This window comes from Mycetomoellerius zeteki, unplaced genomic scaffold, assembly GCF_001594055.1.
Source record: "Mycetomoellerius zeteki isolate Tzet28-1 unplaced genomic scaffold, Tzet1.0 scaffold31, whole genome shotgun sequence".
In the NCBI taxonomy this organism is placed as follows: Eukaryota; Metazoa; Arthropoda; class Insecta; order Hymenoptera; family Formicidae; genus Mycetomoellerius; species Mycetomoellerius zeteki.
In genome coordinates this window covers 2,841,271-2,856,261 of record NW_017257294.1, presented here as the reverse complement: position 1 = coordinate 2,856,261, position 14,991 = coordinate 2,841,271, and the positions used below count along the sequence as shown (strand labels likewise).

The following is a 14,991-nucleotide window of genomic DNA, read 5'->3' as shown; positions in this document are numbered from 1 at the left end:
TATAAACGATCACTTGAGATATTTTTACATCCCAATTGAAATCACTATTATTAATATATTAATAACATAGTGTATATTGTTAATTGCTTTCTGATTTATTATTTAAGAACATTATGAATATACGGATTTAATCACAACTTTCTGAAAAAAAGTAAATATAAATTAAACAAATATTAAAAGAAATGAATACGTTAAATAGCTTATTATGGCAATATTTCTAAAAAAAAATAAAGAATTTAATTAATATAACACTTTTTTTATTGTAGGTTTTTAATAGTATTGCGTATTTAAAGGTTCGTAAAGGATAATTGTTAAAAAAAAAAGAAAAAAGTATGCTAAATAATATTCATACAAATACAAAACAATATTTTACAATAATTGACAATTTTCGCCGCTGGAATATAAAAATACCTCAGTTGACTATTCTTGGATTAAAGACGTTTCTCGTAATTAGCTCATCTTTCTATTGCGATGCTACCGTCTATCTATTCCTGATCTGGCATATGAGCTTGTCGTTGCCACAAACACGAGCAAACCACAGCAAAATTAATTGTGTGATTTATATATGCTGCCACCGGCAACATATAATTAATCCCTGTTGCTAGGTATTGTTTGTCGCGGACGAGCGAACGCGCGTGGACGTCAAAGTGGGCGAGTAAGTGCAATCGATTTGCAATAAATGGCACTTGCCGGCATTGTGTGCTCGGTCAATTCCGCGGTTGATGCTAAATTAACTCAAAATTCAGTAGGCCTCCCTTGGTACTATTGCCAGCGATTTATGGTACGAAATAATATGTAATTCATCCGTCCGATCTCGACCCGCTCCTTTTTCATGCTGCCTCGCATGGTTCGTTGCTCTAAAGAAAAAAATAAAATGAGTTATTAATCTTGATGTTTTTAACCGCATAGTTTTACCGTGACGAAATATCATCACAAAGCACGTCGTCTTTGTAGTTGCATTATCGGTATAACGATGAAATATTGCGAACAATATTATGGGAATGACTTGTGTAATTATATAATTTATCTTCCTAGCGCTAGTCATTTAATGTACCGAAAATAAAGGAGATATAAAATATAGTGTGTTTTAAATCGAATTTTTTAAATATTAGATAAAAATTTACATTGATTTATCTTTAAATATAATAAATGTCCTTTGTTTATTCAAGTAAACGAAGGTATATATAACTTTTTAAAATATTTGTTATAAAATCGTCATAAACTTTATTCATACGCATATTTTCTTTATTGACGATATTTGGTAAAGTAAACTAATGAATGTCCGATATAAATGGTAATAAAATGGTATAATGGTAGCAAATTTACAAATATTAATAAATAATGTTCTCCCAAACGAAGGGATTAAAATGTAAAGCGCATTTACTTGTTGAAACGTTTTGGCTTAATACGATTTTAAAATATATCACACGCATCCAAATATTATATATTTATGATAATATTTCACACAATACAATTTCAATAACATGGACTTTATAATTGCAGGATTTTATCGATTATTACACACGTAGCGATGGACTGGTAGAGATAATTTATGGACACGTATCCCTGTCATCATAAATAATAACTTTTTAATTACATTTCAGACAAATCGGAGCGATGCACATCGAGTAGTCCTAAAGGATGTACAGCCCAATCATACTGGCAAATATCGTTGCGAAGTCTCCGGAGATTCTCCCTCGTTTAATACCGTAATGGTCTCTGGTTATATGCACGTAGCTAGTGAGTATCTGGAGAAACGTATTTTACATCTGAGCAAAGATAACACGACGTGCACTGCGAAGACTGAAAAGCTCAACGCACAGCTAACCAAACATATTCCTTTCTATGAATTCCAATATGAGTAAATATGTGACGAAAAGAGCAAAAGCCTATAAGCCTGCATGTTCCTCGTACACGCGTTAATATTTAAAATAAAATACTGTAATTTTACAGAATCGTCGTTCACAAAATAATCACAAAATAATTATAGCTAATTAATTACAAGATTAATAGCAGTAATGAAAGACTGAAATTTTACTAAAATAATAACGCAGCACGTAATATATAGGAAAACATTTAGAAAGATACTCAACTACTTAACAGTTGGAAAATGTGGGAAAAAAATAATGAATTATTTTTAGCTTTGTACAAAATTTTATTAAAAACTGTGAGAAAAATTCAATCTGAAATAAGTTTTTAATATTTCCGCTAAAATATTTTTATGATCTACGTCAGGCGAATAAGTGTTTTTCGTAAATCGAATTTTTATTTCATATACGCGCAACATAAATTAAACTCGGATATATTCACGTATATTTTTTAGCGTTTTTGTTGCAATATTTTTATAACGAGTTTTTTGCGATTTTCCATAACATTTATTGTACATACGGACGCAATTGTTATTTCAGAAAGATGTTAAATAACTATTATATTTTTATAACACTTCAAGTCTCTCGTAACAACATTTACTTATCGAGCCAACAATTTAAAAAATAATTATTGACTCTGTAAACTACAAAAATTTTTAAATTTTTAAATAATAAAATTTATAAGAGAGTCTACGAAGAGAAAAGGAAAGGGAATCAATAATTGCTATATTGGATCCACCTCAATTTTGTAAGCTTCATGTTACAAATAATGTTAATAAATTTTGAAATCCACTGAAATTTATCAGACTTGAAAGACTATGACATTCAGGAAAATGGCTCCTTATTTTAGAAAATTATAGAAGTTAGGAAATATAATTTCAACATTCTCGCTGATAACTGTCTCAGAGAGGAAATTACAAATTAACGTAACAGGTAGTTGTTTATGCGTGCGAGATGACAAAAAACTGGCGTCATTAGCCTTGATAAGCACGCAATAAACCTGTCTGCAAGACAGAAATCTTCAATTGGTGATGCTTATTGAATTCTTCGTCCATCCTATCTTGTCCGATCCAAGATGAAAAAGCGTGAAAGCCACCGTTAATTTCACCATTTGACGCCACTAAAGCGTTAAATGGATATCGTTAATTTATAACTACTATTCCATCGGCTAACGTTGTTTCGGTGGACGCGCACGATCGTCTCATGTAATTCCCGTTTGTAACGCGGATAATTACTGCGACCAATTCGCTACGAGACAGCGCTTTTTGCGACGTCCTTCGTATATAAGCGACACCTATTCCGCGCCAGCTGGGACGCATTGTTAAAATTCAATAAAAACATTTTATCGTCCTATTCGAGGGCGGTTAACAGCCAGGCGGAGAGGACGATGGTCCGCGATAAATCGCGGATTCGGTCGTGACCCGTTAAGCTCTTTTTTTTCGATCGCTTTTGCCCACGACTTTGTTCTTCGCGCGTAACCAGGCACCAGATCTCTTTCTCTCTTCTCCGGCGTGTCTCTCGTGAGAGTACCTTTCATTATCGTTGATTATCCTACATGGCGACTAGTATTGTCACCGTAATCGCGCCCAATTAAAACGCAGTTAGGCGAGGAGTGAGACCAGAGAGAAACCGAATAGCGAGGACGGAAGAGAAACGACGGTGGTTGCGACGGCGACCGTGAAAAGGAAGGAGACGCGAAGATGGAGCGTTTGCGGTCCCGTTCCCACCGTTCCTTACCGCCGTCGTCGACCTAACGACGGCACAAGCACGGTAGGGATCCCCCTTCAAAGGGACGAAGTGATTGTCTCCTCTTTCTGATCACGAATCTCTCGTAAAAGCTTCAATACTAGATCGGCAAATTTCGAAATTCGTCTTGCAAGATCCCTTCCTTGCTGCTCTCGGATGCACCGTCTCTCTCGTTTCCTCTTTCCCAGTTCTCACGAGGCCAGCGATTCTATGCGACACATGAGTTAAAAACCGTAATATTCCTCGGTCGTGTCCTTGAGAGTACTCGTGGCGAAGATCGCGCGAGGAAGGAGCGGCCCGAGGCGGAAGTCGTTGCGGAGAAGTGAGACAATTCCTTGACAGTTTACCGGATTGCCACCGCAGTTACGTATCATAAGGAGAGATTCACTACCTTCTGTGGACGTTATAATGATCCTCCAAGATGTACATGATACTATATGTGTGTATATATATATATATATATATATACGTTGTAAGTCAGACTTGAACTTCACTTAATGACGATGATGTCGATGGATGATTCGCGGAAACGTCCGTGTGACTTACCGTAAGGGCCCGAAAAGGCCAATTTTGAATAAAGCGATGTGCGACGCGAATGCGTTTTATATTTATGAAGGCGCACCGCCTCGGGCTTTGTACGGAAACACTACTTCTAATTTACGGCGCGGCGGACGCGCATCGCTCTTTCAATTCAATTTCCCGAGATGTGCAACGCGCCACAGCGATATCCGTGTATAGACGGAAATCCTCTCCCCCATTGTTCAGGGATAAAAGTTACATTTTTGTTGCGTCGCCTATATCCTCGTGCGTCAGTACGATTCATATAACTGCGAAACAATTAACAAAGTACGATGCATTATACAGAGAATGATTGGAAAATACTTCCTCGATATATAAAAATAAAGAATTATTTTATATCAATTTTATATCAATTTTACAATTATTTGCACAATAGGAAGTAGATGTTGTCATAAAGCTGTATACGCGTACAGATATAGTTATTTAATAAATATAGAAATTATCTATATATTTATAAGATAAGATATAATTCGCAAATAATTGGAATGGACTCTCCAACGAAGTTAACTGCAAATTCGATTGCTCTGGATTTGTGTTCTCTTCACTAAATGTACATTGAACCAAAAATGTACGTAAATACAATAAAAAATTCATTAAAATTTGTTCAATGAACAATTTTATTCTCATAGTGATTTAGGTTTTATAAAAGCATGAGTTATAAAACTATTATTAGAATTCATTGTAACAATGAATATGTATATTGACACAATTAAATACTAACGTTTTCCCTTAAAACATTTTTTTAAATAGATATAATGAATTCGATTATTGATCTAATGTACAGACTTTATTAACTAATGAAACAATGCGTTAATATGATGAATGCATTTTATCACTTCTATAAAATTTTACGGTACACATCTAATGAACGAATTTAATGAATCTAACACGTTTATTGGAAAAACAAACTTTTTCAGTGTAAGTCAAGCACAAGCTGAAGTTAAATATATTATTTACACATCGACAATTGTGGAGACTTATATAAGCACTTCACTTATATTATTTATTATTCATTACATGTCACATTTGATAATTAATGAAAACTGCTCATTTTATTGTAATATAAATACTATGTATTTTATGAGTGTCCAACACCTTTCATGTGGCTTTATAATTAGTCACATATATTTTTTATGACTCTTTTCAAAGTCTTATTACAGTTTTTTAAATGTACTTTATGATTGTAATTTCTTAATTTTTCTATTATAACTTTCTATTATAATTTTTAATTTGGCTGAAAAAGATTTAAGTTAAGTCGAAACGTCTTTACATTGTTTGTTGAAAAACTATAAGTATTAATACTCTTTGAGATTGATTTTTTAATAAACTAGTTTTTATTTTGTGACCTAATTATAATATTTGCTTATAGCTGATCTTTCTATTACTCTTTATTCTTAGAGTCACAAAAGTATTTTTACCTAGCCTGAAAGATATTCGCTACGCTGCTCGAGTCGAATGTCGAGGTCGAGTAACGCAAGAAGTATCATTCGCGATTTCTGCGCGGCATGTTCTTGAACACCACGAACAATGATCTCGATCGAACTATCGTGGTGCTTTCGGTATCAAGGCTGTTTTTATAATCGGTAGCAAGCAAAGGAATCAGACGTAACAATAGTCGAACGTACCCGTTACCTGCAACAAAAACCGTACTCCAGCACCGTACAATCGCGTTCAGTTGTTACTATAAGACAGTACAAGATATCTTGGATTTCAGGTCTGCCGAACGGCGAACCGCAGCTGCGGGTCGAGAAGATGCAATATGCGGTAGGTGATACTGTACGTGGAAACTGCACGGTACCGTCGGGAAATCCTCCGGCTAACGTGACGTGGACTGTCAACGGCACACCGGTAGGTTGATGAATGTGGAAGGCGTCGATGAATCCCTTTCGATTTTTCTCACCGACTCATAATACACACTACATAAATATTAATGCAACCGTGTCTTGTTTCCGAATAATACTGTTGCCACAAAATTTTTCCGCAGGTCAACCGAATGACAGTTCAATTTTTGTCTTCCTTACGATTTTACTAAACAATCATCTTTGTCGTTTAGAAAGAGTTTTTATCATATAAAATCATATTCCGATAAATACGCATTTTTTTTAAACTTTTTGAAAATCATATCGAATATTTGTAATAAAATTAATCAAATTTTTAATTTACAAGCATCACTGCCAAACGTAGAATAAAACATAAAATGAAAAGCGTCCGAATTCATTTCAGTTGTTTGGCATTCTAATATTTTGGGATAAAAAATATTGTTTTATATTTAACTTTACGTAGTTTACATTTCATGTAGATCAATTCGCCAAATGTAACAGCAACAATGATTTTAAAGTATACTAATACATTGTTCATTTGATATAGCGTTTCACTGCATATAGACCTATTGTTTCTTTCTATGCTTGTTATTGCCATTAGTGACAATACTGTCAATTTGAAAAGTTCTTCACGTCTGATTCTAACTTGTTTATTCTACTGACTCCAACTTTGCGTTTACAAACATGTCTAACGTGAAACAACCATAATAGTTACCATATATTTTTAAACGGTTCTGCACGATGTGTAAAAATATTTTGCATTAAAGTTCTTCTATATTATCAGAGATTCTATGATAACTTTCTATAACATATGATTTTTCATTTAATAGGAAGAAAAAATTAAATTATTTTTCAATCTTACGTTAACGTACAATTGTTACATTTTTTCAGCATAAATTATCTTTCTGTTTACAATATTTTCCGTTATCCGCAAATTTTTGTGATAATTGCACAACAAATTTGCATTCATCTTAATTTCGCTATTTAACTTTGCGATGGTCATTTGAATGTTCAATTTCTGAAGTTTCTATTTCAGGATAAACGTAAACGACACTAGCAAAATGATTTCCTTCGTTCTTATCTGTTATCTCTACATTTATTTAAAAAAAAAATATATATATATATAAATAGCATCTTTTAAATTGAAGCATATAAATTATAACGCCATTATGACATAATTATGTACTATTTAAGTACCAACGACTTAAGAACTGAACACTTTCCCTATTTTTTGCTTCGCGTGCATGTGGAAATTTAATAGCTCTCGGAAAGCAACGGGAGAATCCCACCTTTCCATTAAAGAAAATTGCTTATACGTGATCGACTGCATTAAGCGTAAATGCAACGTCGCGGACGATCTTCGCGACGAGCACAGCTTGTCAGCTTAAGGGTCTTGAAGGAGCAGCGCTTGTTCTCGTGCGTACATATAGCCTGGGAGGCGCACGAGATGCGTGGAAATCATGGACATAACAGGAAGCGCGACATCAATTCATGACGGCGCCATATAGGCGATATCGTGAACTCGAGAAAATCGGTAAAATCATACACATACGTAGTCGTCTGCGAACGCACGAGACGTTCCCGTTATGCTCGCGGATATACAGAAGCGATTCAGGAAATTATAAAGACCCCTCTCTCTCTCACTGATCTTCTTCCAGTGTCGGCGTACTCTGAACAACCTCCATTTAATCCGGAACTCTCACTTCGGTATAGCGAGCCCGTAATCTGAGGCGTTTTACGAGCATCCTAAGAATCCGATAAACATCATAGTTATAGCTGTATGCGCCGCAAATCATTTATGCCTACCGAAGGAGGCGTGTTACCGCGTAAACGAGTGGCAGGAAGTAGTAAGGATGAACTGGTACCCCAGTCATCGTCCCACCCTGTTCTTCCGCAGATTCTATCCGTCGTTAATATGTTGAAGCGACTTGCCTAATTATCTATCTGTATTTTCCCGGTTAATAAATTCTTTATGGTATCACCTGTCTTAATGACTTATCGGTAAGACTATAAAGACGTTTCGAAAATTGAAATAGCATTATCTATTATTGGATGATTATATTCCGCATGGCGTAACAAGAAAAACCAGCGGACTTCCTCGAGCACACAAGGGAATTTCTCTGAAGTAATTGTTAATTTACTTGCAATAAGTACGCAGCTTAATTGCACAGTGGCTAGATCGTAAAATGAACCAGCCTTCGACGTAGATCGCATAAAGCTAATTGATTTTAGAGATTCATAAATCATTGTGCCCTTTTAACGCTTTTGCTTTGCTCGAAGAGAGCGGCATATCACCGCCACGTTTCGTTCATAATTGACGAGCATATGAAAATCGACAGTTTTATGATCTTTGTGTTCAAGGTATTTTATGCGCCATTTAGCGAAAATTTTCAACTAGATTTTGTACACATGAAAGAACAATCATTTTATGTCATCAATTATTTTTGCGAGCGTTTATTCAGAACTTTAAAGTGATTAATAAAATTAAAAAAGAAAATCAAGGAATATAGAAATAAGATTTTAAAATTATTCATTGCTATATAATACATTTTTTTCGTTGCAGGTGAACTCAAATTTCATCATGAATGTCACTCAGAAAATTAACGACAGTCAACAGTACATGATAATTGCTGGATTGGACTTCGAGACGATGCAGGATAGTTACAGCAACGGCAAATTAAAGATTGTGTGTCATGCTAATGTCTTTCATTTATATAAAGAAACGGCTGAGGTATCTCTGAAGGAAGAACGTCCAAGATTGGCTTCTGTATTAGGAACACGGGAATCCTCTTACGTTGGTACGAGTTATGCCTTAACATTTTTATTTTATCTTATAAAAGTAAATAAATTGAAAAAGTAAGTTTATGGGAAAAATTATTCTTTGTGGAAGCAAAGTTCGTGGAGAAACTTATTCTTTGTGGAAGAAAAGTTTAATATTCCTGGACGTAACTAATTTAAAATCAAATTCGAATTATCATGACGTTATGATAAACTTTTCCCGTTTAAGTAAGATCTTCTATATAAGACGTATCATGGTCTTCCGATTTATGTACATTACTTGTTTTCTTTATAGGTAGCGCAGCCAAGAGCACCGCAGAATACTTCTACATCACTGCCATGACTGCACTGTTGCTATGCAGCCTGAGATAACATCAATGAGCTCAATACGTTTTACGCGCATGATTGTATTGGGATGAAGGGAGTAAATCGTTTGTAAAATTTTGAAATTACTAAATGGGATAAAACCTGGGAAAGAGGAAATCTTTTGTTGAAATAAATACTAAGCGTATGTTATTCGTGTAAATAGGATAAAGGAAAAGATTTAGTGAATTATCTACGTGTACGCGATCTACGTCCGCCCCGCGGGTAGATTTGTAATCATGATAAATAACATGTCGTATTATTATGTAATAGATCGACAAGATGTCGCGCCAAACTACCGACGACTTATTTGAATATTGTATCGTCTTTTCTATCCTCTGATAATGATTTTGATACCTCCTCTGTAACATTGTGACAATCGCAATGTGTCCTGTCATGGTTATAGGTAAACACTGTTATTGTTCATAAATAACATTTTATTTCAATGAAATATAAATAAATGATTCACCTTCGTTATTTTAATCTTTAGTATTAACCCTAACCTTCTTTTTAGCGTCTTATTTTTAATTTAAATATTTAATAAATTAATAAATTTATTAATAGTTTATTATAAATTATTACTTCCATCTTATGTAATTGTTATAGTTGTAAGAAAAATGCTTAGTAAGGAATATGTTTTAAATTCCTAACGAGTATGTATAAATATGTATTTCTGTACAAAAATTTATTGTGTATTGATTTATTGAATAGACGAAGTCGAATAAATGAAATACGACAGGGTGATATCACAAAACTTATATGCCTTGATTGTACTTAATAAAACCATCTTATTGCTATTACATAGAATCGATTGCATTCGTATTTAGTACCTCAAAGCGATTGGATTTAATCAAGATTAGATGCAGATGATAACGAATTATTTATGAAAAACAAAATAAGATTATTAACTTGAAATCTATCGTTTTCCACGTGCATCCCAATTTGAAGGCTGAATTCTCGCTTCTATTATATCCATCGTGGCTTCTCTTAGTTTAGTCCTTTCGATTCCAACTTGCTGAATCTTTTCCATTTGTTCAGTAACATACTCTACTTTTCTTTTGAAGTAGTCCTTTGCATCCTCGACTTTTTTTTCCGCATAATAACCAGTACCAATGTCAACAATCACATTATTTGCATCTGCTAGTTTCCCAGTCACATACATAGAACCTGTCAATGGCACCAATATTTCACTGCCTGTAACATAAAACATATATAAAAAAAAGAATAATTTATTACAATTATTCAAATCATTACTGCTGCATACAAGAATTATTTATTTCCTCAATATAAATTTCCTGAAGCTTATAAGATTTACAAATCAAGAAAAAAACTACATTTGCAAGCAATTAAAAATAGTTAAAGGAAATAAAGCCTGATCTACAATATGCTCATTTTGCTTTCTTGTTTCTCTTTTTATGATCGTTTTATCGACAATCGTGTTTCTTGTCACTTTTAAAATTCGTTAACTTTTCTCATGAGTTAAAATATAAAGAAACAGCATGAAAAAAAATGATAAAATGCAAAAAAAAACAGGAAGCAAAGAGCACATTTATTAATTAGGTTTAATAGAAATGAAATTATAGCAATAGAGAACTGCCTCCAATCATATCACTCTGTCTTTCGGAGCAGTATTTAAGCTTGCATTTATATTTCCTATATAATCGCGTTTCCTAACCTCAAAGAGGAGACTCGTCGCGAAGTCACGAAACTATGTATGTGCGCTTTGGAAAGCAAAATTTGCATGACTCACCCTCAGTGTCCGACGTAATCTTCTCGAGGCAAGAGCCCGATTCCTGAAATCTGCTCTGCGCAATCTTTAACGTGTGCAAAGAGTCCTGGAACACTCCGAGTTCTTGGTCCAATTGCTGCTTGAACATCGTCAGCTGTTGGAGATTCAAATTCGGCAAGGTGGCTAAATTGATCACCTGCGATTGCGGCGACGACTTCACAGTGGCCTCCTGCGACATCCTGACGCGAAATCGTTTCCAGGATGCGAGAGTTGTTCTCAGGATACTTTACGCTGATCCTCGGACCGTACCGCTCTCTTCGATGTCACCAAACACGGGCAACGACAAACCGCATCCGCTCGTCGATCTCAACTTGTCGAAACGGATACCAAGCGGCACCACAATGCAAGCGTGACGAACCCGTCATCTCGCGAAGAGGCAGACATCATCAGGCAAAGTATTTGCAAATATTTTTCGAATTATTATTCAAATATTATCTCGCATCGGTCATTATTCCTCATATTAGTTGTTTATTTATGATATTACACGTAAAATGAATAAATAAATATAAATTGCGACGATTATTATATTGTCGATATTGTTACCTTTCATGGAAAGGTAATCAACGGTTATCAACAGTGATATTTCAGTCTGTCGATATATCTATAATTTACCTGTCGCGATTTGACTCAGTTGGTAACTTGAACGTTTCAAACAAGACCATGAATGTTATATCAATAATAGACAAATTTTATACAGTTTTAACTATTTTATATATATTTTATATCAATAATAGACTATTACGCAATATTTTTAATAAAATATAGACGCATTGTGGCTTTTTTGTTACTTTTAAATCGTTTAATTCTGCAGTCATTTACATCTTATTCCGCATTCTTAATCCGCACTATTATTTCATTATTATGTACCTAAGACAGAAATAAAATACGTACGCGACAAAATCATAGATATACAGAATATACATATAGGAATTACAAATCACTATTTTATTTTATTAATTGATATCATATTTTTTAACATGGTGCTTAGAATTTAACAAAACTTACATTGCATTGTGAATTTGAATATAATTTACCTATTACTTTTTCTGGATAACAAATGCAGAATATATAAGAATGACGGAATTTACAATTCAAAAGTGATAAATAGCAGCAAGGCGTCAACCTTTTATTAAAAATATTATATACTGCGCGGATTTTATGTAATATAAAGTTATCACAAACTAATAATCACTTATTGTAACATAATTGGACTATATTCATGAGCTGTATGAACGTGTAACAAATCTAAGAAATAAAGCAACAAAGCCTGTTCATCGTAGAATATTAAAAATGTAAAGAATTTAAGAATATATTATTTTACTTATTTCGTAATATGCGTTAATATTTCGACAGTTAGACGGTTGGCGCGCGGCCTTGGGGAGGATTGGGGTTTGTTTTTACGCGGGGCGCGGACAAGCGGGAGGCGTGTCATCATTAATCATTACGTACAGTCACTGCGCAGTCATTCCACTACTGAGGTTCGTGCGGACAGGTAGTCGTGCTGCTCTTCTTCACATTTCTAATAAAACGTATTTCCGACAAATACTAGATAATACAGAACGTTGTACCTTGAATTCCACAAACTTACTTAACATATTAAGTAAGAAATAAGTCAGAAAAAGATTTTTTAAATAACAAATACTAAATAACTACTTTACTTTTTTTTTTATTTAAAATACATATTTTAAATAAAATTGTTTTTAATACAACCGATCCTTGACTGATACGACTTATTTAAAAAATACATATATATAAAATAAATTCCGCAAACTTATTTAAAATATAATTAAAAAATAAGTTAGAAGTAATTATTTAAAATAATGAATTCTAAATAACTTTTCTTTCTTTTTTTTTTTTATTAAAAAAATATATTTTAAATAACTTTATTTTTTAAATACGACCGAGCCCGGTATATTAGTATATTGTTAATTAGACTTTATTTTAAGTGAAACAAAGTAAAATTCAATTAGTATTTTGTTGCGGAATTAATGAAATAATTTCCTATATTGATTTTCTCAGAACTCAGCAGTTTAATTTTAGTTAGTTTTAGCTAGTTTTAGCGACGCGAGTCGTTTGATGTGATACCGTAATTACATCATGGTATATCGAAGAACATAATTTAACATTTATTTTATAATTTCAAATATTTCGCATCGATTAATATGCTGACAAAAGGCAAGAGGTAAAAAGTAGTTTTTTGTTACATAATTACTTGCGTGAAGCGTTTTTAACATCCCAACATTCTATCTCAATTTTTATTGCTCTCTTTGATGATTCACAATTAAATAAAGATTAATAAATATGTTATATATCCTTTAAATGAAGATAAATGATAAAAAATTTATTTTAAATTATTGGAAACAATTTGGATTAAATAGAATAATACGTATAAATAGCATTCACATTTATAGAGATATATAATTTAAATATAATTTACCTATTACTTTTCCCAGAATAAAAATGCGAAATAAGATGTGAATGATAAAATTAAATGATTCAAACGTGACAAAAAACCACAATCTTTTGTTAAAAATATTGCATACATTGCACGGATTTTGTGTAACAAAAAGTTATTATAAACTAATAATCACTTATTATAACACAATTTGAAATATCTAAGATAAAGATGAGTTGTGTGCGTGTAACGAATGTAAGAAGTAAAGCAAAAACCGTACAATAAAGACTATTCATCGGAGAATATTAAAAATGTAACGAATAAATTATTTTACTTATTTTGTAACATGCGTTAATATTTCGATAGTTAGATGATCGGCGCGCGACGGGGGTTTGTTTTGACGCGGGTGGGCGGGCAGTCGGCGCGACGCGTCATGTTTACACGCGCAGTTACCGCGTAGACATTCCATTACCGAGGCTCGTACAGGCAGGTAGCTGTGTCACGTGTCACTCTTCCTCACATTTCTTTCTGAAACGCTATCGCAAAGAATATAATACAAAACGTATTTTATGAATACTCGCAGTATACGATTACTAGCTCGCACGATTATCATTCGTAAGAGGATCAAAATGACAATCATGTATCACGGAACAGATATTTTGTACGGTTCATTCATTTGTAATCAAAACGCAATGGAAAACAGAATTTATTATTATTTCGCGATAATTACGGCCGACAATTATTTTTGTTTAATGTAAAATTTTTCTCTTACTTGAATATAACTTTCAATTATACTTCGAACGGTATCATACGAGTTATAAAAAAGCAACGTTAATAAATATTCTCACGCAAATAACGGAATTCATGCGATTCCTACTTTTACAATTAAAATATAGTTTCTGTAATTAATAATTTAATTAATTTTTCGTTTTCGTGCATCTTTCGTGACATGATCTGTATAAGAAATTAAGCGTAACTTTGGAACTATTTATTGGCAATAAAAGAAATATTTCTCTTTTTTATTAATCTCTAGCTCATTCCATTGACTCTAATAGTATCTTATAGACATTGTAATAAGAGATTCAGCCCTTTTATCTGCTCTGAATTTATTTCGCAATACGGTGCAGGCGAATTGACATGTTTTTGATATTAATTTGTAAAAGTTAACCGATAATTGCACGGTAGTAGTTAGCACTATAGCAGGTATAGATAATAGTATATTACATTTTTCAGATGATAATCTTCCCTCTCACGGGTACGACCTTGACGTGGTAAGAGGGCTCAGTACCCGGAGGATATACACGAAAAGAACGGTTTTTCTCAAGTATCTAAAAATTTTCGGATCTATCTGTCTAATATATCTAGATAAATTTTTAGATATTGAATAAAATCGTTCTTTTCGAGTAAAAATCCAAAGACGGGGAAGCTAACGTACCCTCGTCGCCGATTTAAATGAAAGTGAACGAACCGCAGCCGGTTCGTCGCGTCGCGCGTTTGCTTCGGGAGTGCCGTTTTAAAGTTATCGGACTAATGAACTTTTCACAAAACCCATTCGATGAAATTCTAATTCGACGATGGAATCATATCTTCGATGTTTCGACAGGAAAGTGGAACTCTCTTTGAGACGTTGCTGCTTAATGCAGGTGACCGGTC

At 33.6% G+C, this 14,991-nt stretch overlaps 2 protein-coding genes across 3 annotated transcripts in view; one reads left to right on the top strand and one right to left on the bottom strand.

Annotated features, from left to right (window-relative positions):
• Nucleotides 1–9,663, top strand: part of LOC108724710 (uncharacterized) — a 59,572-nt gene extending 49,909 nt beyond the window's left edge. Inside the window, exons 3-6 of one of the 2 annotated variants that reach the window (XM_018451280.1) lie at nt 1,605–1,740; nt 5,908–6,041; nt 8,577–8,811; nt 9,087–9,663. In XM_018451280.1, the coding sequence (XP_018306782.1) occupies nt 1,605–1,740; nt 5,908–6,041; nt 8,577–8,811; nt 9,087–9,163 (582 nt within the window). In that variant the 3' untranslated portion in view covers nt 9,164–9,663. Of the gene's footprint in view, nt 1–1,604; nt 1,741–5,907; nt 6,042–8,576; nt 8,818–9,086 lie in introns of both variants that reach the window. The other variant, XM_018451279.1, reaches the window with a different exon arrangement.
• Nucleotides 9,664–9,825: 162 nt separating this feature from the next.
• Pfdn5 (prefoldin 5) lies at nt 9,826–11,263 on the bottom strand. The gene is made up of 2 exons (XM_018451098.1): nt 10,905–11,263; nt 9,826–10,348 (listed from the first exon to the last, which is right to left on the bottom strand). Exons 1-2 carry the CDS (start codon nt 11,119–11,121, stop codon nt 10,071–10,073), a joined length of 495 nt encoding a protein of 164 aa, XP_018306600.1. The 5' UTR covers nt 11,122–11,263; the 3' UTR covers nt 9,826–10,070.
• Between the last annotated feature and the right edge of the window lie 3,728 nt (nt 11,264–14,991).